Source organism: Dermacentor andersoni, chromosome 2 (genome assembly GCF_023375885.2).
Source record: "Dermacentor andersoni chromosome 2, qqDerAnde1_hic_scaffold, whole genome shotgun sequence".
Lineage (NCBI taxonomy): Eukaryota > Metazoa > Arthropoda > Arachnida > Ixodida > Ixodidae > Dermacentor > Dermacentor andersoni.
In genome coordinates, this window is record NC_092815.1 from 37,974,431 (window position 1) to 37,999,543 (window position 25,113).

The following is a 25,113-nucleotide window of genomic DNA, read 5'->3' on the forward strand; positions in this document are numbered from 1 at the left end:
ATTCGGTTCCAGGAGAGAACGCAACAACCACCCAAAATAAGGGGGAAGACGGTGTATTCGCATATTTTCGCCGCCAATAGAACGCGTTCAAGTATTTTACATACAAAGAAAAAAAAAAAGAGACAGCTCCCCTGCAGTGTTCCGTCCCGCTTGTTCATGATGGTATGAGAATAAGCTAGCGAACTTTCAGCGGAGCGAATCTACATTATTCCCACGTGCCGTGAAGTACGGCGGCAGCGATTTCGACGAGCCCATTAAGAATTCAATTAGGCATGGCACCGACACCGTTGTGTTCCCGTTAGGCCCAGGAGTGCACTGAGTGCAGCGGCAATGGTCTTTCGTTTACTTCTCTTTCATCTGGCCTCCAATGTTGGTACCCGACATATCTCGACGAAATTTTAATGGTGCGCAGCATCCGTGATTTGAAAACGCGCGTTTTGCGAAGCATCCTGTACACGAGTTCGTCAAGCTCTCTGTTGTGCATGCTAATGGTATATTTGTGCAAAGCAGTTCGACGAAAATAATGATGTTACGACGAAACTTACGAAAGAGGGCAACAAAACGTGAAAAAGGAAATGGCGAGTACATAATACGCGCATTTCTCCTGAAGGCAGCAAGAATATAGAATGAGATCGCTTTCGGTCCTCTTTAAAAGGATACGGGAAAGCAAGATGTCTCGGAAGCGCGGGAATAGCGTCCAGCTAAAAAATAAACGCGCTCGGAAAACATTTATTGTCTAGATGTTTAACTCGCGTTTCATTATGCAGCACGAGTAACGAAACGCTAAAGTGCATGTATACTATCCCTCGTCGGTAATTAACTCAGGGCAACCATCAAAAGCCATGATTGAAATGAAGAGGCGAAGGTATAACGAGCAAGTTCACAAGACCAATCGAGCTCATAAAGTAATTTGTTTGCCTGCGCGCGAGTGCGTAGGTGCATGTGGAAAGCAAAATATGAGAGAAAGGGAGAAAAGGTCAGAAAGGGAAATGTAAATTTTCTTTTTTAAACGGTAATTTCAAAAGCAGATGCTTAATGCATTATGGAGAACTGAATTTGGAGGAATTCTCGACACTCAGCGTGCTCCTTTTCGGCCATGGAAACTCTCCTTTACAAACTATTTTGCTTTTAGCACTGGAATGGCCGACAAGGCAGCGTGAGATGATTGTGTTCGCGAGAAGCCAACAAACACTGACACCAAGGAAAACATAGGGGAAATTACTTGTGCTTAATAAATTAAATAAAGAAACGATAAATTAATGGAAATTAAAGTGGATGAAAAAACAACTTGCGCAGGTTGGTTTGTTGGCTGCTCATGATATGACTAATAAAAATCAGGCCCCTCGGTTAACCCCCTTTCTTCTCGTTCATTATATAACGAAGGTCTCGAATCCGGCTACATTGATGCATTCAGGTAGCATATGTGGGTTTATTGACCAGTTGCCTTCATCCAAAAAGATCACGTTCTCGTGACGCCTGCGGCAAAAAGGACGTTCCACGTCCGCCGCCAAGGTCTGTGAGTGGTGGCGCTGGCTAACACTCCTAGGGTTCTACTAGGACACACAAATACCCAAGAAAGTGGATGGGGAAACGGCGCCGCGGTAGCTCAATTGGCAGAGCATCGCACGCGAAATGCGAAGGTTGTGGGTTCGGTTCCCACCTGCGGCAAGTTGTTTTTTCATCCACTTTAATTTCCATTAATTTATCGTTTCTTTATTTAATTTATTAAGCAGAAGTAATTTCCCCTATGTTGTCCTTGGTGTCAGTGTTTGTTGGCTTCTCATGATATGACTCTATCATATGACTCAGAGACTTCCCTTTCCTTCCTTCTTCGCCTCCCTTAAACTGGCTCTCTCAACTACTACACGCAGAGACAAAGCAACAGTGCGCGCATTAGATCCCGTAGATGAGATGAATATTTACAATTATTATTAGGGTTATAATTATATTCGAGTTCTGATTGCCGTGTTATAGTTTGTTAACGAAGCTTTCCCTCAAGTCTAAATATTTTAAGGCAGTTTTCCTTGTCTCTAAAGCCGCTCGAGTTCGCTCTTCTCCTCGGGCGGCCATTTTTCCAAGAAAGTATGCCTTCCAACCACTATCCGACTATCGACTATCATTGACTATCGAAAAACCGACTATCGCGGACAACATGAGTCCCTTTCCACGTAAGTGTGAGGCTCGGAGCAGGAGCTGTGGCGCTTGAAAGTAGCCTGGGGCCTGACGAACCAACCGACTGAGCTATCTTTTCGGGCAACATCGAAGGGTCACGAGTTCAAATCACCTGTTATGTTCCATTTTTTTCGCCCCTTTTTCTTTCTTTTTTTTTCTTTCTTTTAATGTCTTTTCCTTTATTTTATCACTGTACGGGAACCCTCCTAAAATAAAAAAAAGAAAGATATATATCTTCAAATATGTATGGCCTCACATGTGCAGGTCATAAATACCAGGTTCTCTAGCCGAGTGCCATCCGTGCGGTATATCCGAGCTCAGATTGGTACACCTTGACTGATCAAATAGGGCACCACTGTATATTAAATGAGGCGTACAACTCCTGCGGGACCCGCCGTGGTTACTCAGTGGCTATGGTGTTAGACTGCTGAGCACGAGATCGCGGGATCGGATCCCGGCCACGGCGGCCGCATTTCGATGGGGGCGAAATGCGAAAACACCTGTGTACTTAGATTTAGGTGCACGTTAAAGAACCCCAGGTGGTCGAAATTTCCGGAGTCCTCCACTACGGCGTGCCTCATAATCAGAAAGTGGTTTTGTCACGTAAAAGCCCACAATTTATTTTAAATTTAACTCCTGCGCGGACGGTACAGTATCCGCCTCCCGTGCAAGAGGACCGTGATTCAAATCCCGGACCGCAGAATTCTCCACCGGAAAATACCAGAAAAAAAACACAACCGTGTGTTGAGAAAATTGCACAAACAGGCCTGGAGTGCGGCCTGATCCCGGTGACCAGAACCGGTAACGCACTCTCTCACCAGAGCAGGATTGGCCACCCTGGTGCAGTACTTGGCCACAACCTCCTATATGAACAGAACAATCAAACCCCGGCCCTCAGTCCCCAGCAGCTGCGAAGCAACTGACCACGGCGGCGGTCAGACCTGCGACACTGCAGAGGGTGCTAAGAATGCCTGGCTCCGGACAGGCCGCCATTGGCATATGAACCTGGCAACGTTTAACGCTAGAACGTTATCTAGTGAGACGAGTCTAGCAGTGCTATTGGAGGAATTAGAGGGCAGTAAATGGGATATAATAGGGCTCAGTGAAGTTAGGAGGCCAAAAGAAGCATATACAGTGCTAAAAAGCGGGCACGTCTTGTGCTACCGGGGCTTAGCAGAGAGACGAGAACTAGGAGTCGGATTCCTGATTAATATATATATGGACATTCTTATTTTTCTACCACCCCCATGCTCTCCTTGACGTACATATTTAGCAGACAGTGTTTTGCCGAGGTCCCCGTCTTTGCTATCAGACAGTCGTGCGTGGTTCGTAGGTTTGAAGAGGACAAATAACTTGCCGTTATTAACCAGGTGATAATCGTTCGACGCCAGTAGTGTCAAAGCGCGCCTGACGCGTATTGTTACGTGGAAGTCCACTTTGAAGCTACGACAAATCGTATGTGTGCAAAAAGAACGGCATCATATATTGCCTGATGTGTATGCGGTGTATATGCATGTTAGTGTAATCAAAGAGTTACACATCTGGAAATACCCTCATGATGGCGTGATAAGCCAGAACAGCTTGCAGACGTTAGGTGGATTCATGTTCGGCCACCTCTAGACGCATATAAATTAGGCGCGCACTATTTAAAAGAACGAGTTTTGGCACTGCAATGTTACGCTCAGGCATTCGTTCCACACCAACTTTTCACTTTCGGAAGAGCTGAAGCCTGAAATAAGTTCTGGCAGCAAAATTTACAACGTATTGCAAGTGATTCATTGTGCCAGGCTTTACATCCAACATTTTTACCAAATTTTTGCAACTTTCGTATGGTCTTCAACTTCTGAGTCCATGAGGTGGGACAATATTTTTAGGCCAGTTAGTGTTGTTGGGCTGGCCATAGTGCACCTTTACGTGTGGCAGATGGTGTCTCGTTTCTTCTTTTTTAGTGGTACCTCGCATCATATGATTCAGTCATTCATGCAATTCACACTTGTTAATGCATTGCTTCATTCGGTTGTTTCTTCAACTTCTTCGCCTTTATGCATGTAGTAATTCATGCAAGAGGTTTACTTGACGGTTCGTTTCCTGACAGTTCGTTTTTGCACTGAGTACTTGTACTCCGTGTCGCACAAAACGTTATAAAAACATTTGCTATCCTTGCTATTCTCGCCTCTCATTTACGGATCACTATACATCGAATCGCCAGGGCATGATGCAATAAAGCGAGTTCCCAAAATGTGTATATCCCCTTGCTGTCAAACATTCTTTTGTAAACTGCATAGCGAAACCTTACCGGTAAAAACATCGCTACAGAAAGCGGGTATCTTTGCGTCTACTGTTGACTGTCATCTTTATAATGTGCCAGAGACATCTGAGCATAACTTTATTAGCTGCAAAGGCGCCATCCTATTTTGGGATGTCCTCCAACGGACTCTAAAGAAGGACTTCGAGATCAACGCTCGTACAGTGCGGTACCTGTTGGCGACCTCTGATTATAATGTACATGTTAAACTGTTTTTTTTTTTTCCTCGTGGGAATGCACAGTTTGTGGAAAGCGCGAATGATGGACTGCAACGCCGAATCGATTCTAGACCTACAAGAGTGCATATTATTTATATGGCAGTGAACCTAAACATGTTTGTGATGTATGCGACATTCAACGGGGCTCTTACCCCATCTTAGTGAGCTGCTTATCCTTACCACCCTTCCCAAACGTTTTGCCCCTTCCGGTGGCAGTTGCCAGCCTGCTCCTCGCTTTCCCTTTCCTGTTAACTGTGTATATGTGTATATGTGTTCAAAACAAACAATAATAATAATAATAATAATAATAATAATAATAATAATAATAAGTGGAACCTGAAGTTCCACTTAAAGTATGAACAGTACTTGTGATTGTATTGTGCCTCTTCTGTGCGTGACTGTCATCGTACCCGCCATTCTATGGCTATGCACAATTAGTGAATGTTTTATTGTGTTACAGGCAACTGTAATAAATACCATGAAAGAAAAAATAGATGCTGTTGTTTCCTAGTGGTTAGAGCATGGGCTGCTGCGATGGGGGAGGGGGGGTGGAGATTGGAATATCGCCGCCGGATGTGTTTCCTTTTCTTTCTTTTTTTTCTTTTTTTTTTTTTTGAAGTGAGTGCGAATCTACTCAGCGACAACAAGACCAGGGGCGCTATAACGTAAAGCTATTCTAAACTTTTCTATTCCAATTCTGCAATCAGTCCTCCATAATTGGTCAAAAACATTTCGGGCCACCCCAACTTCGCATGTCTCTCACGCGACGGCACGAAAACCGCGAAAACGCCCCACCTGGTAAGATATGTGTACACTGGTTATGCGTGATTAGACCGAACGAAAGAAACATATTTTTTTTTTCCTGATTCGACGCCCTTTTCGACATAATTATCTACCATTGATCAAACGTTTTTGGACTGCGCCCACTTCGCCTGTCTGTCACGCGACGTCAGAAAACCGCGATAGCTCACCGCGTCATAGTGGCGTGTACGCGTTAAAGACGCATTAATATACTGAACAAAACTGAATTTTTTTTCTGAATAGCCGGAGACTGCCCCGTCCCGACAGAAATAGACGATGGCTACCCGCCGATTGTTCGGGCACTAGCTACTGAGAGCGGCCGGGGAGCATGGATTTATTTGCGTATAATAAACATTTTTCCGTGGCAGTATAACGTTAGCGAGCCCTTTCGGAACGTACACATCACTAGGCCAACTTTTGGTGGGGATCCTCTCTGGCGGCAGTTTTAATGTTCCGTTGCTCGCCGCCGTGATTTTCTATCAGCCTCCACAAGCTAAGTAAAGGGAAGCGGATCAATCGCAGACGCGGAGCACCACCCCCCTCGTCCGTTTATCTACTTTCACTTGAACGTGCTCCTCGCCTCTTTTCATCCGATTCTATGAGAAAATCTGCTCAATGTAGGCAATGCTATTTGCTTTGAAAGAAAGAAAAGTGACCTCCTATAAACGAGGAACGCGTTTCATTGGGCTTTTCAAACAACGCTGTGGGCTACCGCGCCATGCATGCGTCGGTGGTTACGTCAAGAGATTAGAATAAAAACTGATTGCGATAGTTTTACGTTATAGGGCCCCAGCTGCCCACCGACCCAGACGAAACCGTAGAATGGTAGCAAAGAAAGCTTCGCTTTGAGAAAGCTCAGTCCACAATTCCTTTTTATGTGCGTGCTCTCGTCAAGAAAATAAAAACGACTAACGTCCGTCGCAAACTGCACCAATCGCTTTTTATACCACCACTTTTTGACGCTCGCTTAATACTTACCACGACGTGTCTGAATAACTTAATTGTTTATCGCTGTCCGTCATTTATCACCATTTTCAAGCGTTAACGTAAAATTATATCGATATTTTCTTTGCGTGGATGCAATAACAAGAATGATAACGAATATTGCGAACATAACCAGTGCAGAACTGCACCGTTAGCATATTCCATTGACTGCTTGCTTTGCACTTCTCCAAAGCATAAACGCAGGCATACGTGAACTTCCCCAGCTCGTTATCAATATAATACAAGGCTGCCTTGAAATAACCGACATGTAAGGCTGTTTACTTCAGCCGCTCCGAGTACGGTTAATCTCCTCATTGCCTGCGGCGTACGCCGCTAATTGGTTCACGACTTTGTGAAGTTACAACACTCTCACAAGTTCCTAATTTATCTGCACATGGTGCTGCTGTAGCTGTACTTTAGCGCGAAATACTTTCTTTCGTGGTTTGCATAAGTATGTTCTGTTTTTTTTTTTTTTTTTTTTGATCCAACGAAGATCCTCAATTAATGTTTCGAGCGCTGCGACCAAGGTTCAACAACCGCCTCAGACAGAATCTCTGGCGCAGTGGCGCCTTCCGACAAGAACAGAGCAATAAATGTGACTAGTTGGTTTCTGTTAATTTTCAGAAAGCCCTGTCTCTAAAGCACTGCACAAGTAATGCAGACAGAATTTCCCCCAAAACTATAGAATATGCTAGGGCGAATAAAACATGACAAAGAAAGAGTGTTTTCGAATCGGTTGTCATGGCTGCACTGGGAGCAGAAAAGTGCGTCGTCTGCAAGCTTGTTATTTGTAGAAATTGATTTGATTGTCGGTGCGCTTCACTTCACAAGGTATCACTTCAACATATTTGAGTTCTGGGGTTTTACGGGCCGAAACTACGATCTGGTCACGAGGCAAAGTCGTAGTGTGAGACTCTGAACTAATTTTGACCGCCCGAAGCTCTTTATCGTGCGCGTAAATCTCAACTACGCGAGCGTTTGGATTTCGCCCTCATCGAAATACGGTCGCCTCGGCCCGGATTGAACCTGTAACTTCGTGCTCAACAGTGCAATGCCACTGCGCGATGGGTCTCGAAAGAATGATGTAGTTTAACGGAGGGTGGGTGTTTTATCATTTCGTCCCATCCTTTTACAGCTATATATGTGACAACGTGTGAAAAAAAAAATAATACAGTTGTCTGGTAAACTCGCGTGTCTGCCTCCATTATTCGTAGCCTGCTTTCAAGGCAGCGCGTCCTGGAAATGTCTAACAAGATGTGCCGTGTTTATTTTACCGATTATGAAAATGCGCAACACCACCGCATCTATCGTATCACGCTGGAACAGATGGAGACGTTTTGCGGCATTGCGCCATTGTTACTGCCGCAATGCTTGTTGTTGCACTTGCTTCTGAATATAAAGTGCGTTCTCGCTTTTTTTTCGTTTTTGTTTTTGTTCCTTTTCTGTGGCAGATTGATTCTACTGGAGACAACCAGTTGATAATCACTCAGAAAGGCGGAGTTGCGCGTGTCCAGCTGGATTACTTTATGAGGTAGAAAATTGCGTGCATGAAAAACGTTAATGCTCAGTAATGCAATTAAAGAAGATTCACTCATTGAAATATTGTACTTTAATTCTAAGGCTAATGCTGCTATTGTCAAATATAGGCCGCTCAGCAATGAAGCTGTATCCGTTAAGCTGAAATCCCGACACTATAGCCAGTTCAGACCTATTCATCCTCTATAAAAATGCTACAAAATACGTTGATGTTCAGTTTGATAGCTACATTATGTGCACCACATGCAAGAAAAGGTTACCAGAAAAGCGAGTAATTTGGTAGCAAAGCTTTCTGGCACAGGTATCTTAAAGCTGCCTTTCAGCGGAGCACAAGAGAAAGCAAGAAGAGATATGATATAAGACAGGGAGGTCAACAAGACTGGCGTCGGATTTGCAAGCGCACACTGGGGGTAAAGAAAAGTGGGAGGGGGAGGAGGAGTAGGAAGAATTCTTGTTAACTTGATATAGCTTCATGATTGTCTGGCATCAGTTTCGCCCTTTCAACATGTGCTTCAACATATATAAACCGAATATCTTAATTGAAAAAAGTTACTTAGCGAAACTTTGCTTATTGGCTGACATCATGACTCGTTGCACAAGCAATTTTCGTTCCGTGGATGTGTAATAATAGTGTCAGCACGCTGGGATATCCCTTCACAGGCTATCCAATATTTTTTTTTATGTACATGCACGAGCCCGTCCGAAAATCTTTATCTGACTGGTGCACTTTCTTTGGAAGAATTGCAATTTTTAATGTCACTTTACAACAGGCGAAAAAAAAGCAACACAATTGTTTTCATGTGCTCGAACATACACATTGTTACAATATCAAAATAGATCTAAAATAAATTAAAAAGAGGAAAAAACAACAAATGAACACGAAGCACAGTGCATAAAGTCACCTTTCTTATTGTGATCACAAGTCCGTACTAATACAGAAGTCTTTCATGGCTCGACAAGCTGTCCAGTGAAGGCCGTTACCCTTACAAAAATGACTTTAAACTGTCTATAGAAAGTCTATAGAGTTTTTATAGAAGACCTTGCCTCTATAGATTTGGTATTTTGTTGATACAAAGTCTACAGACTGCCTACAGACAAAAGTCGACAAGGTTTCTATTTCCTTTTGTCTATTCGCAGTCTATAGACGGTCTATAGAAAAAAGTCGATAAGGTGTTTGTTTCCTTTTGTCTGCTTCCCCTCTATAGACTACCTATAGACGAAAGTCGATACAGTTCTTTTTGTCTATTCTTTGTCTACAGACTGTCTATAGATGAAAGTCGATAAGATTTCTATTTATTTTTGTCTACTCGCAGTCTATAGACGGTCTATAGAAAAAGTCGATGAGGTGTTTGTTTCTTTTTCGTCTACTTCCCCTCTATAGACAACCTATAGACGAAAGTCGATACAGTCTCTATTTATTTTTGTTTATAGGCTGTCTATGGACGAAAGTCGTTAAGGTTTCTATATCTAGTTATAACTAGACAAGTAGCTAGTATTCTCCGAAGTGACAGTGGATGTTTTCTAAGCGCCTTTAGTTTGTTGCGCGGCCATTGCGTTCTTTCGACCTCCCTCTGCATTTCCCACCTCTCGTCCTGCTTTTCTTCCTCCTGTCATCTTTCAGCGTCAATGTCAAAGCCACTTCATCAAGCTAAAGTATGCACTTGGCAGCTTGACTGCTCTTGATGCATTGAAGTGTTTTGATCATGTTGTGTGGAAACGTCTGGACCTAGGTAGCCAATTTGAAAGAAAAAAAATCCATGCATCCTAGGCTGGGTGATAGCCAGAGAGAGCATGAGGACCACAAAAAAACACGGAGAGAGCGAGAGACGAAAGAATGGACAATGAGAGAAAGAGAGAGAGGTCAACCATCACGCAAAATTCTGGTTTGCTAACATGTACGCATGGGACGGAGCAACGAGAGGAAGAACTACCGAAACGAAACAGAAACAAACGACCACAGCCGGTCACGATCACCGCACACTATAACAGCGCGGGATCGCGGGCACGGCAATGAACTCCAATTCAGGCTACAGCCAGTTTGTGCACGTCTGCTGTTCTTAAAAACTGTAGCAGCGCCTCCGTCGCCCTCTGCTGTGACGGCTTATGAGGTCGGCATTACAAAAATGGTTGACTGTGAAAATGGTCTGTCGATTAACGACGTGCGCTAATTAAACGTCCCCCCCCCCCTTCCAATTCTGCCACCCATCCTTCCTAAGAAACTCTGGCCCCAGAGATCCCTCATGATTCAAACGAACGATGTCCCGCTTTCGCTGCTGTCTGGCGTTGGACGGTACGCTTACGGCTGTAAATGAGGAAAGCGCAAAGCAAGGTCATGAGAAAAATAAAAGGTTTAGCTAACAGCGTTTACAGCGGTGAGGCGGTCTCTCGAGCGAGCACTCACACAATAATGAAATCATTGACTGGGCGACCTTTCGTCTGGTCGGGAACCGAACCTATAACACAAAAAAAAGGAAAATAAAACATAACTCCCACAAAACGTACAGTTAAAGCGGGAGCCGATGTTATGGATTCCACATGAAAGCCTTGTTCACTAATGCAAGTGTCCTAGAATGCCAACTTTCAACAATTTCCTCAGGCGCATTGCTCAAGGGTGCTCTCAGGGGGATCACTGTCATTACGATTCAGCCTTTCTTCATTATCGGCGTCGTTAGCGATTCGTGATACTTCTGTTGCGACCAGGTTCCTTCTGCCGATGACTGAAGCCCGATCCCAGTCGATTTAGAACTTGTTTCAACGCGTTGGGCGAAAGAACTTGAAATTACTTTGTTAATCGGTTATTTATATTTACTAACTTCTACGTGTTTCCTTCGGTGCCTCTCGAAATCGCAGTTCACATCGTAGCGTAATGGAACACTTCCGTGGGGATTTCTTTTTTCTACTTTATATTTCACTTTGCGTGCGCTTACTGTGACCTAAACAGCTGTGGTAGCACAGTGACTATGGCGTTGGGCTGCTGATCACGAAGGCTCGGGTGTGATCGCAGCCGTGGTGGCCGTATTCCTACGGGGGCGGAATGCAGAAACATGACCAGTGAACTCTCACTTGAGTGACATTTAAGGGACCCAAGGAAGTAGTTCACTTAACTGAAAATTCACTAAACTGAATATTCACTAGAATATGGAACTGCATAGGGCACAGCATAGGGCACAGCAACAAAGTGGAAAATGCAATTCATGGAGTTACGTATCCCAATATATGCAAAGTGGATAACAGTTACGTTGCATCCTACCTCGTTTTGAAAAAAAAATCTTTAATTTTCATTTGCACTGGTGCTCTTAAAGTGCAAGAAGTAACAAAGCTGTCCAAAGAGTCCATGTTTTTCGTGCACTTTCTCTGGCAAAAGCTTGTTGGCACGAGGTCTCGAAACTTTCAAAAGCATCCTACAGCCTCGGCTAGCGTTAAAGGATTTGAATCTGCCTCAGCCATTACCATCTTCCTCTTGTGTGTGCACGTGTGTGTGTGTGTGTGTGTGTGTGTGTGTGTGTGTGTGTGTGTGTGTGTGTGTGTGTGTGTGTGTGTGTGCGTGTGCGTGTGCGTGTGCGTGCGTGTGTGTGTGTGTGTGTGTGTGTGTGTGTGTGTGTGTGTGTGTGTGTGTGTGTGTGTGTCGCGCTGGTAAGCACAGCTCAGCGCATCAAGCAGCCAGCGGTGCGTTCAAGCGTGAAGCCACAGTGTGCCGCGCGCTTCTAATCGTCGTATAGTTGATTCTTTGTAGGTGTATAGTCTGCAGCTCGAGCCTTTCTGCGAATTGCCTTGTTCTGACTTTCCTGCACAGCGTTCTTGCATTGCGCAAAAGGCGCTTGCAGATAGCCACGTGCAAAGTTCATAGATGCTTTTGACTGCTTATATGGTGAAGGAAAAGACCCTAACTGTTAATAGCGCGGCGGCACCGCGATGGGCCAGGAGTTCGCTTTTACAACTTCGCAGTAATGTAAAGGTATCCATCGAACGTGGTTGCTTCACAGCATGGTTTTGTTAAAAGAAAAAAAAAAAACAGCTACACACTTTGAGGATCGTTGACCTTCGCAGTTGATTGCTCTCACTCTCTGTTTTATTACCTGCTTTCTCAGGCAATCGCATCAGACGGAGATCCCACCCAAGTCCATCACATGCAACGTCGAGGGCCGTTTTCGTACGCCACTCTTTCTCAAAGACTCGAGAGCCATCATAAGTTATTGGCAACAGAAAGGTTCTATGCATCTCCCGTACTCTCTCAGCTGTTAGTGCATCCAGCCCACGCTACTTCTCGCTCGACTTTTATTCCCCTGCCGCGGGCGAGCCTAGGAAGGCGTAAAAAAGGACTGTCTAGGAAATCGCGGGCCCTTTTGGTAAGTTTCTTCTCTACGTGTGTGCTCGTGCTACGTTCTTTGGGTGCCCAAATGGGTTTGGTCATTAAAAATATAAAAGTGGCTAGACGAACGGTGCGTTTTTCTTGCCGCAATTTCTCAGACACGGTAGCAGGCAGCTCCATCCATATACTTCAGCGTTCCGCATTGGCTCCGCGCTTCCACATCATATGGCTTTTACTGCCGGCTGTCTTTCTGAGCACCTAGGGACAGTGGACTCGGTGCAGTGTGGTCTGGAAACGCGTCGGCCACTAGCGTTCTATATACGGAGCGCGCCCGTCTCCTTCTCTTACGCTGCATTTTAGATACCACACTCTGGCTAACAGTGGCTTGAGCAATCAGTGGCAGGCCCATCTTTCGCATGAAACGGTTCAAGACTTCGAAACGACTCCGTACGTGAAAAATAACAACAACCGCGCTGCAATATACGCTGAGGCAAATGTACGTCCCTGACGGCCCCCTCGTGCCTGTTATTGCTCAGTATATTACTCTCCTTTATATTTCCGACTTCTTATCTCGATACTTTATTTCGCCTACGTCATTCTTCAGAAATTACTCGAGAGGACCACAGTATGGGAACGATAATATAAAACGAAGCCAGATTGCTAGGGTAAATGATCGTTGTATACCGCTGAAACGACGACTAAAACGTTATTGAGATGCTGTTGATAACGATATTGAAACGCCATCGGTCAAAGTCCGCGTAGACCCCATTATATTACGCAGCACTCACTTTGAACATTGCGTTTTTCATCTCGCTGTCGAACATCCGTTCCTCGTGTGTTCTTCGTGTCTCTTTCTTATCGTCGTCCTCGAGTTTCTGCTGGTATAAAGCAGTAGCACCCACCCTCGTGGGTGTCCCAGGAGGTACTCCACGCACCTCTATATGAGTCTGATTAACATGTGCTGTTCGCATTTTTATTACATAAAATTTATTGCCCCGCACAATCAGAGTGGTTCGTCTGATACTTCAACGCACAGGCGCAACGTTTAACCAAAAAAATTTTTTTCCACCTTTTTCAGGCGAATAGAGAAAAGCTTGCTCGCGCAGTTACGGCACGCCTCTAGTGGGAACGTGCGTATCAGGCGGACAAAAACAACTCCAAGAGCTACAAGCTACCGAGCGGGACAAAGAAAACATTTCGGTCGCTTCAAAACGCCAAAAGCACAGTGTTTACAGCGGTGAACATGAGCGAGCGCACTCGCCCGTATAGGATGGGTGTACTAGCCGCTCTGATATATAGTCGGTCGTTCTGATATATAGGTATCAGTTTGTGCAGAGTGTTAGTGAGTTCAGATCCCTCTCCCCTTCTCTCTCGACACATTGCGTGTGCAAGAGCGAGCGACTTTCCCCTCATGAAGGCGCCAGCATGGCGGCTATAGGCTGACGCAGGCGAGCCCAGCCATGATGAATGAGTACAGCGGCCTGTCCTGCGCCTGACAGCTCCTTCCCTCTTCTGAGAGAAAGTTATCCCGTGAAAGGACAAAAGCACTTAGTAGCACTAGTTAGTTAGTTAGTTAGTTAGTAGTAGTAGTAGTAGTAGTAGTAGTAGTAGTAGTAGTAGTAGTAGTAGTAGTAGTAGTATTTATTTAAAAGCAAGAACGTTTCATTTAATTTCTTTTGTGTGTGTGTTCCCGGGCAACTTTCGGAGCTTACCGCTCCTTCCGCAACAATGTAAATAATCGTCTTGTCTTTAGTTATACGTTGCCTTGACACTGCCCAGGCACTCTCCGCTGATATACCTGGTGAAGCTCCAGGCCACAGGGTCAACGATACCGTGACAGCAACTGCTAATAAGACGCTGACAAAGCCTTAACAGATAGCACGCGCCCGCCCGCCTCTTACGGGATACCTTTTACTTATTAATCTACTATGTTTCGGCTTTTCGTGAAATTTTCATTTCGAGGCATTCCTTGCCCCCTCCTAGGCACTTTGGGGTATATGTGGATAGGTCCCTGTTTTGCATCGTTCCAGGCATCTTCAATAAAGTTACGTGTCCGATGGTGGGATCGAACCTCGCTGAAATCGAAACGCTGCCTCGCTGCAGCCGCTGCAACTGGCTGTGCTCGCTCCACAGCCGCTCGTTCTACGTTTCGCGTTGTGGAGGACTTTGGGGATGCACGTTGTCTCTCTGCAGCAGCTCGCTTTCGCCGCGTTGCGACGGTCTCGTACGTCGTCGGCAGGGAACGGGCGCCTCCGGCCACGCTTTGCTGTCTCGCCTGAAGTCCACTCGCTCCACGGAAGCGATTCAACCATAGAACTTCAACTTCGGACGATGGAGACTTCACAGCACAGACAGTGGCACCACTTAGCATTCGTGTAAATGCTCCCGCAGGGAGCAGAGTTGCGCAAAACTTTTCCGGCGCCGTTCGCACCGCTATACGGCGAGCGCTATCACGTGGCGCGAAATGACGTCAAATGGTCAACCATAGAGAAAGAAATTGTTCAACTGCGCCGATTCGAAGCCAACTTTTCGGGTGCGATGCCGACTCGTCGTTTTCGTCAGTGGCATCGAGATTGCAATAAGCGGACCATCGAGTGTGCGTTGCATTCATCGGCTCCGGTCTGTGGGTACGGTATTCTACGATGTAAGTCAATGACATTGGTGAAGTGATACTAAACACATATTGACACTTGTATTCTAGTATGACGGGGTGCTGCGCACAAAACTGCACAAACCACGCGGAAGGTGGCAATCTTTACCACTGCTTTGCCACGCGGTGCTGCGCGAACGGACAGATGTGCGCCCGCGATTGTTATGGCTACTGCGTATCAGCCGAGACCGGCCGGCTCTGAAAGGGAACATTATATGCGAGATGCGTTCTTCTTGTTTACACTAAAGCAACATTTGTCTCGAGTAACACCCCTGTTGACGCTGAGATGCGTACGGATGGCATGAAAGGTTGATAACTTGTACAATTATTGGCGTATATTAGAAGCGCGACACAGACGCGGGACAAAGAATGAAGGACACGTCTGTGTCGCGCTGCACATATACGCCAAGAAGGTTAACTTACCAACTAGCCCAATTCGCTGCGTTGTTTGTACGATTGTTCTGACTATGCGGCTCTAGAACAGTGTTTTCAGAAAAGAGTAAATGCTAGCTGATGCAATTTGCCCGCTGCAACCTGATTTTCCTCTGCTCTGTTTTCATTTTTTTCCTGGCGTTCTGATTTGTTATGTAACATTCATTCATGTGCTAGTGTTCATTGTTTTGTATTAAGTAAATGTAAGCACTCCCGCTTATGAGACAGCTGTGACAGGGCGGGGGGGGGGGGAGTCTTCTGCGTTTACCGCCCACAATATCTTCCTCGTTGGATCGGCCTTAGTCGACGTGAGCAATGCAAAATTAGGCGTGTATGTTTAATAAGCGCTATATTATAGTAAATTGACCCGAGTAGTATGAAGAGATGAAGAAAAATGTTTTGTCATTCTACACCCTGCAATGTGTGAATAATTATTTGCAAGTTTGCCATCTATCTTGACGGGATTAATGCAATAAAAATAACCTGTTGTTATTCTTAATATCTATTGTTATCTTTCCAGTTGCTTTGAAATCTACCCCCCAAGTCTCCAAGAACCAGCACTCTTGCCATTGGTCATCGATTCCCTTGTGCGAAATAAATTTTATCTAGACGCTCGTTCATCGTAAATCTTTTTCAACTTGCAGATTTGCTGGTACAAAGCATCTGATTAGTACGCGGTATGAATGAATCGTAAAAATAAGCTTTGTGTAAAATGTGCGCGTGTGAGCATTTGAAATGCGTTTAAATGTACGTGTCGGCACCGCATATATCGAAAACATGTAGCTGCTGTGAACGAAGGTTAGTGATAAATGACGCTCTGTTAACGGTGCCTGACGTAACTGCATACACAATAGTTCTCCTGGCAATGATCATTGAACATATATATCCACCTTACGTGTGTGAAGTTTTCTTTAAACACCCTTTAAAACATTTCTTTCCTTCAGGCCTCGGTGGGAAAACTTCATATGCATGCTGGAAAACATTGCATCGCTTTCTGTTGCAAGTTAAAGCACATTGCAGAGTACTGGACCAGTTGGACAATCATCCACTATTAGAACTAAAAGCTTTAGGACAATGCTCCGAAAGAACATCCGCGTTGAAGGCCTTACTCGCGTTATTAAGGTTCCTGCGGTCTACGGGGCTTCACGACAGACTCTAAGAATGCCGCCCCCTACCGCTCTGTAGTGTACGCGCTTTGTTCGTGCTTGTCTCTCTTTCTTTCTATCTCCCCCTTCCACTCTGTTTTGCTTTTTATCCCCCTTAACCCTTCCCCCTGCGCAGGGTAGCCAACCGGAACTACCTCTGGTTAACCTCCCTACCTTTCTGTGCATTGTCTTATCTCTCTCTCTCTCTCTCTCTCTCACACACAACACATTTGCACGTGAACTTTTGAGCTGTTCGAGCCACGGTCGTAGTCAGGATATTATTTCGCGGAATCGAGGGGGGTCCTACCCCCTATATGTAAGTTCGTGCGCGTGTTTGCACACGCATGTATATATACGTACATACAAACAAAGTTTCGCGGGGTGGGAACCCTACGCCATTCCGGCTACGCCAATGATTCGAGCGCAGCCTACATTGAAAAATGCCATCTTGCTCAGCGCTAGGGAACAATTGGCGCATGTAGTTCGCGACCATCAGACAAAAATACAAATGGAACACCGCGTGCAATTCCCTCCTGCGCGCGCGAGGAGTGGTTTCCCCGCATAGCTGGAACATACTGGCGGACCTATGCGCAACTCTGCTCCCTGCGGGAGCATGTACAGTGACACTAGTGCCACTCCTGTCATAGTGCCATCTAGTGAATCACCCGCCAGGCAAAGCCTAAACACGTGCACAGCATCGAAGATATTCATCACTGTCGCCTGTTGCAACGGCGGTGCAATGCAACTGTGACGCAGTATTTAGCGTGCTCAGCTACGGAGCGGTGGCAGTCGTAGAGTTTCCTAAAATATGCTAGAGGGAACTCTGGCGCTGCAATCACCGACCCACTATGGGAATGATAGGAAGTACATGGATTTGTCTGATTTTCGTGCTTGTGGATTCAGACGTTCTTGTGGGTTCGTTTATTACACTTTGTATGGCTTCATTGTCGTAAAATTCTGAGCACTCTATACCTTTTTAAGTGCAGAACACGCTGCGAAGACGCACCACCACTACTAATTGCAACGGTTCAGCTTTTCGAGCCAGTTTCAGTCAACAATGCACTCGCCTCTCAGAGGCAGGGCACCCGAGACAGTTGTTAATTTCTGTAGCCGAAATAGTTCTCAAGGCCATAAGGGCTACCAGTAATGTTGTACGTCCCGCTCACAAAGAAAAAGGAACTTTTACGCTACGCCTTATATTCATAGGGTATCACACAATTTAAATGAAATATACCAACATATTGATGTAAATGTGCTGTTTTCTGCTTCCGATGAACTCGCAAAGCTATGCAAAATGAAGGACGCAGAAAACAGGGAAAGCTAATTGTGCAACATACCAGATCCCACCAATTACGTTGCGTGCAATGAAAGCATAGTCTACCGTATATAGTACTATCATGTAAACGTTTGATACATAAGACAATCAGGTCGGCACATTGATGACAGGCTACATTAGCGTGCGAATAAGAGAGAGAGAGAGAGCAAATGATAAATGAAAGGTAGGGAGGTTAACCAGGACTGAGCCCGGTTGGCTACCCTACACTGGGGAAAGGGAAACGGGGACGGAAAGATTAAAGAAAGAAGAGAAAGTCCACCGGGGATATCGTTCAGTCACTCAGTCCGGATCACAGACGCTGACTCAACCCTGTATCTTTCAAATATCGCAGCAGCGCTTTTGTGGCCTTTTGTAGCTGCGATATGCGAGGCCATGGTCCCAAGATCTTGTTCAAGGTGAACGGTTTTCTATCTAACTGGTTGAGAGCTGTGCAGAGTTCTTGTCTTTCATTTTCAAATGATGGGCAGTAGCACAGTAGATGGTCTATAGTTTCTTCGACACCGCAGGCATTGCACTCGGCGCTATCAGCCATTCCAATTAATGTTAAAAATAAGACAGGCGGCTAGTTAGCCATTCATTGCAGAGATTGCAGATGCAAACCCAGGTTCGACCAGTGCACAATATTAGCTAGAAGCAAAAAATTAAATGACTCGCTTGATAATAGAAGCACATAATATTTATAAATTAGGAGATAGGTCCATCAGTGAGGCGTGCGCGCGTAAAACCTTATTAGCTAGAAAAATCACAAGGTCATTAAGCGGCTAGGAGCCCACAGGGCCTGGCGGCCTCCTCAGCCCACTAGACGACCCGATGTTGTTGGTCTGGGTCCGAGCTGAGCAGAGCAGCCTCCCAATCCTTGGTACTTAAATTTGCGAGCCCTCATGGCGGCGGGTTGGCCGAGCAGGCCCATATTATATGATTGATGTCCGCTTGTCTGTCATGGTACCAGGGGCAGACTTCAGAGTATTCCCCATAGTAAATTCTGGAATATAGCTTTAAGTTGGCGAAGGCACCTGTTTGCAATCTCCGCCACGTAACTTCCTGTCCCTTACTTAGCGATTCATGCCTGCAGGGTTCCTGCTCAGGCGATATTGGGTGATGATCTCCTGGAAAAAAAACCATCCCATCCCTCCCCGATGACAGGTCATCGTGGCCAAAAGCGCGGTCGGTAAAACCTCGCGCTCAGTAATGCGGAAAGTTGGGCTAGTTGGTGATTAATCACCATACTTTGCTGCTGAAGCAGCGCAAGGACACGTAAACAGTGAAGACTCAGCGAGCAGCTAGTGTCGGCTTGTGTGTCTTCACTGTGTCCATGTCAGTGCGCTGCTTCACCAGCAAGGTATGATGAAAAAATCTCGCGCGATGGAGTGGGTCACTTCGTTCCCGGGCAATGAGGAATGCACCGGTGCACAGATAATCATGACGGGGCGCCGATATGAGTTTCGTTTCAGCATATTATAAGCCTCGCGGAAGATACGCCCCTTCGAGAAATTGCGAACAGCTAACTTGGAGTCGCTGATTATAATCCTGCAGTTGGAAGAGGCGAATGCCAGGGAGATGGCTGCCTCCTCCACACACTCAATGCTGCGGATATTAATCGTGCCTCCGGATGTGATAACGCCTCTGTAGTCTACCACGGCCATGGCATGGGCACTACGGCGTCAATTGCACTGTCAGCAAAGGAGAGAGCTTTTTTGAGTGGATGGACACGTGTGTGAAGATATGCGCTCTGTTGTAGCAAGTGTATAAAATTCTCACGTTCTTTCAGAAATAACATTGTTGTAAGTTTGCACCTTGTGTGTCCTATCGTTCTTTATTTTGTCCGTGTCTTTTATGCGCAATTCTGCAAATACTTATGACATACAAACAGGCCCAAATAGACAACTTAGTCTGTATACGCTTATGTGTAGGCACTCAGTGTCGTGAACGGTTCCTCATGTTTTATCTCTGTATGTTCATGTGGGTGCAGGACTGGACATTCTGGATTGTTCTAGCCTTTGGCGTTCTTTCTTCTTATCATGCTATACTTGATATTGCGCTTGTTACTACTATGTGAAAAGGAGTAGCCGTTACCATTATAGAGTTACATCTCCTTATTCTCAATTCAATAAAAAAGAGCGTTTTCTAACTGAGCTAACAAACAGTAATGTTAAAAACTAGTTCTCTTACACCTAGGAAGGACATGCCCAATAGTTATAACATTTTTAATTTTTTAGCGTGTTGTCAATTCATTTGCCACCGAACAGGAAAGTAAATACAGCACTTTGCTCGGTTCATAACACTACCGACTATCTTCATTGTACTAGCTTGTTGGTTTATATTTTTTTCTTCTTTTATTGCATACAGTTACGCTGATTCGTTCACTTTGAATGCGTTTTGTAATACCACAACTTGACTTGACACTTTACAATACCAGCAATTTGACGGCGCTACAACTTGAGCCCCCCCCCCCCGTAATGCTACAACTTCAGACATTGCAATGCCAGCAGTTTCATATGCCTGGGCTCTCCGAGCTACCGCCTTAATTTTGATCGAGAGGACGCTGCTAGACCTAGTTCAGTAGGACATTTCGTTGGGCTAGCTCGTCTTGCGTTAGGACTTTAGTAGCTTTAGCTCAAAGAATAAACGTACGCATAAAAAGAGAAAACAGACACGCATGGTTGATTCTGTTTATCCCAGTTGATTCTATTATTGCGTAGAAAACCTGTGTTTGATGCTTTCTCTGTGAGCACATTTCGTGCCTCCAGAAAGACCCGAGGCATTTAACGGTCGCCTGTGTTAAGTGGGTACCGTATTTCACACACAATACACACATTGAGAGCTCTGAGGAGCTTTTTTCTTGTGCAACAACGAAAAAAACGCCGACAATATAGGTTCTCAGGCAGAAAATCCGCTGACTGCGGCGCAGTTTTCGCACCGCCAAAACGTTCGCGCTACCTTGGGAACACTATCAGCTGTACAAAGTGCAACGCAAGCGCTATCAATGACCTCCTGAGCAGAATTACCCCCGATAAGAAAGACTGTTCGGTTTTTCACATCAGTAGGGCAACACCTCAGGTGTCATATGTTGTGTTCTTATCTCACATTGAGTCACAGGTATTTTCATTGACGGAGGAGCCTTTCTGGTGCGCTGATACGTGCATCGCTATACTCAGCATGTGGACGCGTTCCCACTCACTAAATGATAAGAGTGCATATAAAACGAAATTTTCGCCGAGATCTGCTACGTTCTTCGCCGAACTTCAGCCTCCGCAGGTAAGTGCACATTGGGCTTTCCTCCTCTGACGAACGCTCAATGCGTACGTCACACAGTTTTTCTCAGCTTATAAAATCATTCTGTTAAGTGATGTCCTTGCTTACAGATTTACTTGCTAGTTCTTTTTTTTTTTTTAGAGAGGTAGAAACATTCAGCTCTTTCCTGCTCGGCTGATAGGCATGTCGTAGAATCAGAGCATGCTGAATATTTCATCGCCGCACCTACGTTCTTGCCGTATGCAGTATTCACAAAAAGCAATTGCTATGCTTGTGTCACAAGAGTGTAGTTGAAATAGCTGTTGTGGCTACGTTTACTTCCTTAGTGACACCCTACAGCTGCATTGAAATCCCAGCACCGCCGACCAGCGAACGCTTTTACCACCGGATATTTATATTAGTCGCGCGTGTTAACTTTTTCATATGAGTTACCGCTTCACCATAAAATAAAGGAAGTCAAGCACATTATTTAACTATGTACACGGTATAATACTGCGTCATGGGACCTATGCCGACACTATTTATGTTAGAAAGTTGGTTAACTATAAGAATATTTTTTCGCGCTGGTGTACCCAACGGCTTATATATTTCATCGACTTCTAAACAATAAGTGAAATATGCCCTTTCGTCTTCTTTTTTCGTACTTTTTAACACCGCGTATATAAGTATTCACTTCTTCGCGCAGGTACCGGTGTAAACGCGACTTCCAAAATGCGGTTCTTCTCCGTCCTGTTTCTGCTTGGACTGCTGGTTGGTGAGTTCGAATCGTGTGCTAGACGGTCTATGTTGCTAACACTGCGTAGCGTGCACGGGTGTAGACCGGGCCACAGTGCCCAGTACATGCGATTTTGGGTGCGTCGAAATATTAGAACATTGCTAGATTTATGATGGTCCGGTATCTGTTATACGCCGCGCACCTTAAGTAAGCTAAATATGGCCAACTTTATAGTGTTCTTTCCTTCGTTCACGTCACATACCTATAGTTAACCCGCCGCTGCGAAACAGCGCCATACTCTTGAGTATGGCGCTGTTACAGTACTACACCCGCATTGTATTACGAGAACGCCACTGCTTTACATCCTCAGAGTGACCGGCGCTGTGGCGGCAGAGCAGAGGCGCGGCGATCTCGCGGCCCTCGGCAGCCTGCGTACGATTACCTTTATTAGGCGCGTTAGAATCCCTTCCTCAACTTGATGTTATTTTGACGCTCAATTACCTGACTAACGCGTTTACTATTCGTACACTCTTTCTTCGGTTGGCTGGCGCTTATGAAACATGCATGTTATGCGTGCAGCATTCCTGACTCTAGCCTCCGCCACCGAAGATGAAAGCACGGAGCCGCACCTTCGAGTCCGTAAGTATATCCTAACAGTCATTTCCATGGTAACTACATGTCATAGGGTTTAGTCGGAAGTCGGGTTAAGACGGGTCCCTCCGAGAGCATTTACGCTCACTTATTTCTGGCGAGTCGACGACTGAGTGACACTGTATGCCGAGGTGATAGATACGACAGAGCTTACGATCAGAGCGCCAGGTTCGTTAGCGATGGCTTTCAACCCTGAACCCGACAACCTTGCCGAGCTGGGTCAGAATAAATCGAGCTATGCAAAGCAGGTGGGTTCACCAAATGCGACTCGGCACTCGCTCAGCCCCTGTAAGTGATTTGCGTTCATAAGAGTCAGATAGCTAAATATCACTTTACCATGCCAAGTCGACCCGCTGCTCTCGAGTTCCCCCTGAATACTAACGTAGGATTTCAAGTATAACTTGTTCCAGTCATTAATATTAGATCTGAGCATTATGTCGATTCGATTGGCAGCCGCACCATTGATTTCCCCATGGGGATCTTTTTTTTCTTTTTTCTTTCTTTTTTGCGAGAACGTTAGCCTACTCAGCATGCTCAGAAATCTCAGGTGGTAACAATTATTCCGGGGCTTTCCAATGTGGCTTCCTTCAAAGCTCACTCTGCAATTTGAAGACATGCATTTATATCAATTCAAGCCACGTTTGCACTAGTTGTAGTGGGGTTCCCGGAGTCGGCAGTACTTCGACCCGTGCATTACTTCACTATAACCATGAAAAATGCTCTTCTTACTACCTTTTGCAATGCCAGCAACATTATTGTTTTGCCATATTCGATCTGTAAACAAATTAAATAACCGGCGTACTTAATATACACCGTTACTTCTTTGAAATGCAGATATATTACTAGGACGTGCATGAAAATTGCGCTAGTATGTTGAAGGCTGGCTATTGGAATCATGCGACGCATAGGTAATCATAACTTTTCGCGTTTTTTTATTCATGGTAGCCTTGGTCCATCATTTCGGCATGTAATGCAATGTTTCAAGAATCGGGATCAGTAAAGCAAGCTTTGCAACCAATATGTGGAATGTGTCACAAAAATGGTTTCCATGTTATTGAGCATGCGATCGGTGTACGCTTTCAGAGTCCTCAAGTTCAGCTTTCCGCAACAGGTAAACCAAGAGAAAGAGCGAGAAGCAAGGAAAGACATGGTGGTTAACCAAACGCACGGCCAGTTTGTTACCCTGCACGGGGGAATGAAATAATGGGGTGAAAAGAGAGAGAGAAGGGAAGAGAGAGAGAGCACTAATTGCGTCCACTTTTCAAGCCGCACACCAAGTCTTTAAACAGTCGCACAGACTTGCCGACTTCGAATACAGCAGGAACGGCCTCGTTGTTTTCTGTGCCAGCGATCTTGGCTTCTGAAAACGGTAAAACAAAACTCAGGGTCACATCAGCAACTCCTAGATAAGAGAAGGCCCACACATCGTGACTCTGAGGTCTCATTGCAGAAAGCCCACGCACCCGAGCACCTCATACGTTGGATAAATAGACGCGCAAAGTGTCCATCACTCGCGTCCCACACTAAAATATAAAGCTGCGAGCATACCCGCATAATATCGCAGCTGAAATAGCAAAAAGCATTGGGCTGTCCCGGACGTCTCGGTCAAATGTACCTGTAATCATGACCACCTCATTTTCAGGCCGCGGTTTCGGCTGCCCAATCAGTGACTTCTGCCACAAGCACTGCCTGAGCATCGGCCGCCGGGGAGGATACTGTGGAGGAAAATGGAAGCTCACCTGCATCTGCTACAAGAGCTGAAGTGTTCCCGCTGTAAGGTTTCAATAAATCTTGCGCGCGCAGTCTGCGCATACAGTGCAACTTTGTATTATGTCTCAAACGCATGAAAAGACACCTTCACTCGTCCTGCTCAGCCATTCTCGCTTAAACTGCATCGAACAGATATCCATGACTGATTACAATCGAGTGAGCAGTCTGAGTTCGGGAAAGGATTAGCAATCACGCAACATATATTTTATGTTGTACACGAGAGAGAGAGAGATGCAAATGAGAGAAAGGCAAGGTGGTTATCCAGAGTTAGAGCGTCCGGTTTGCTACCCTGCACTAGGGGAAGGAAAAGGGGAAGTAAAGACGGAAAGAAGAGCGGGGACAAAAGAAAGGCGCGAAAAAAAGAGGGGGACAGGATCTATATAGTCTTTCTAATAGGCCACTGCCACGTAAAAAGGTCAACAAAGCCTTCGCCGACTTTCGGTGCGACGGCAGTTCACGTAGGCATTCGGCATTCCAAGACTGTCTGTTCTGAAAGTGGCCTGTCGTCAAGGCGTTCTAACACGGTCGCTAGCGATAGCCGGTGCGTGCTGTCTCGAGGACAGTGGAAAAGTACGTGTTCTATAGTCGCCTCGCCGCCGCAGCGACTGCAAACCACGCTCGCGTCCATACCGACTCGGAAGGCAAGATATCTTGTGAGAGCCACATCAAGCCACAGTCGATAAAGTACTGTTGTCTCGAGTCGAGAGAGTCCAGGGGGGGGGGGGGGGCCGAACTCGAAGGGACGGGTCCAGTCGGTGCAGACGTGTGTACTTCAAGCTTGGTGTGTTCCGTAAGTATCTTATGGCTTTATTTGCAAGCACACGAATATGTTGTACA

General features: G+C 45.6%; 1 protein-coding gene across 3 annotated transcripts in view; it reads left to right on the top strand.

Moving 5' to 3' along the window:
• The window catches only part of LOC129387747 (defensin-like), a 328,772-nt gene extending 304,445 nt beyond the window's left edge, over positions 1-24,327 (top strand). For all 3 annotated transcript variants that reach the window (XM_055077258.2, XM_072286378.1, XM_072286379.1), the window contains 3 exons: positions 21,826-21,894; positions 22,435-22,494; positions 24,149-24,327. In XM_055077258.2, coding sequence (XP_054933233.2) covers positions 21,826-21,894; positions 22,435-22,494; positions 24,149-24,267 — 248 coding nt within the window. In that variant the 3' untranslated portion in view covers positions 24,268-24,327. The remainder of the gene's footprint in view (positions 1-21,825; positions 21,895-22,434; positions 22,495-24,148) is intronic.
• Positions 24,328-25,113: the final 786 nt, after the last annotated feature.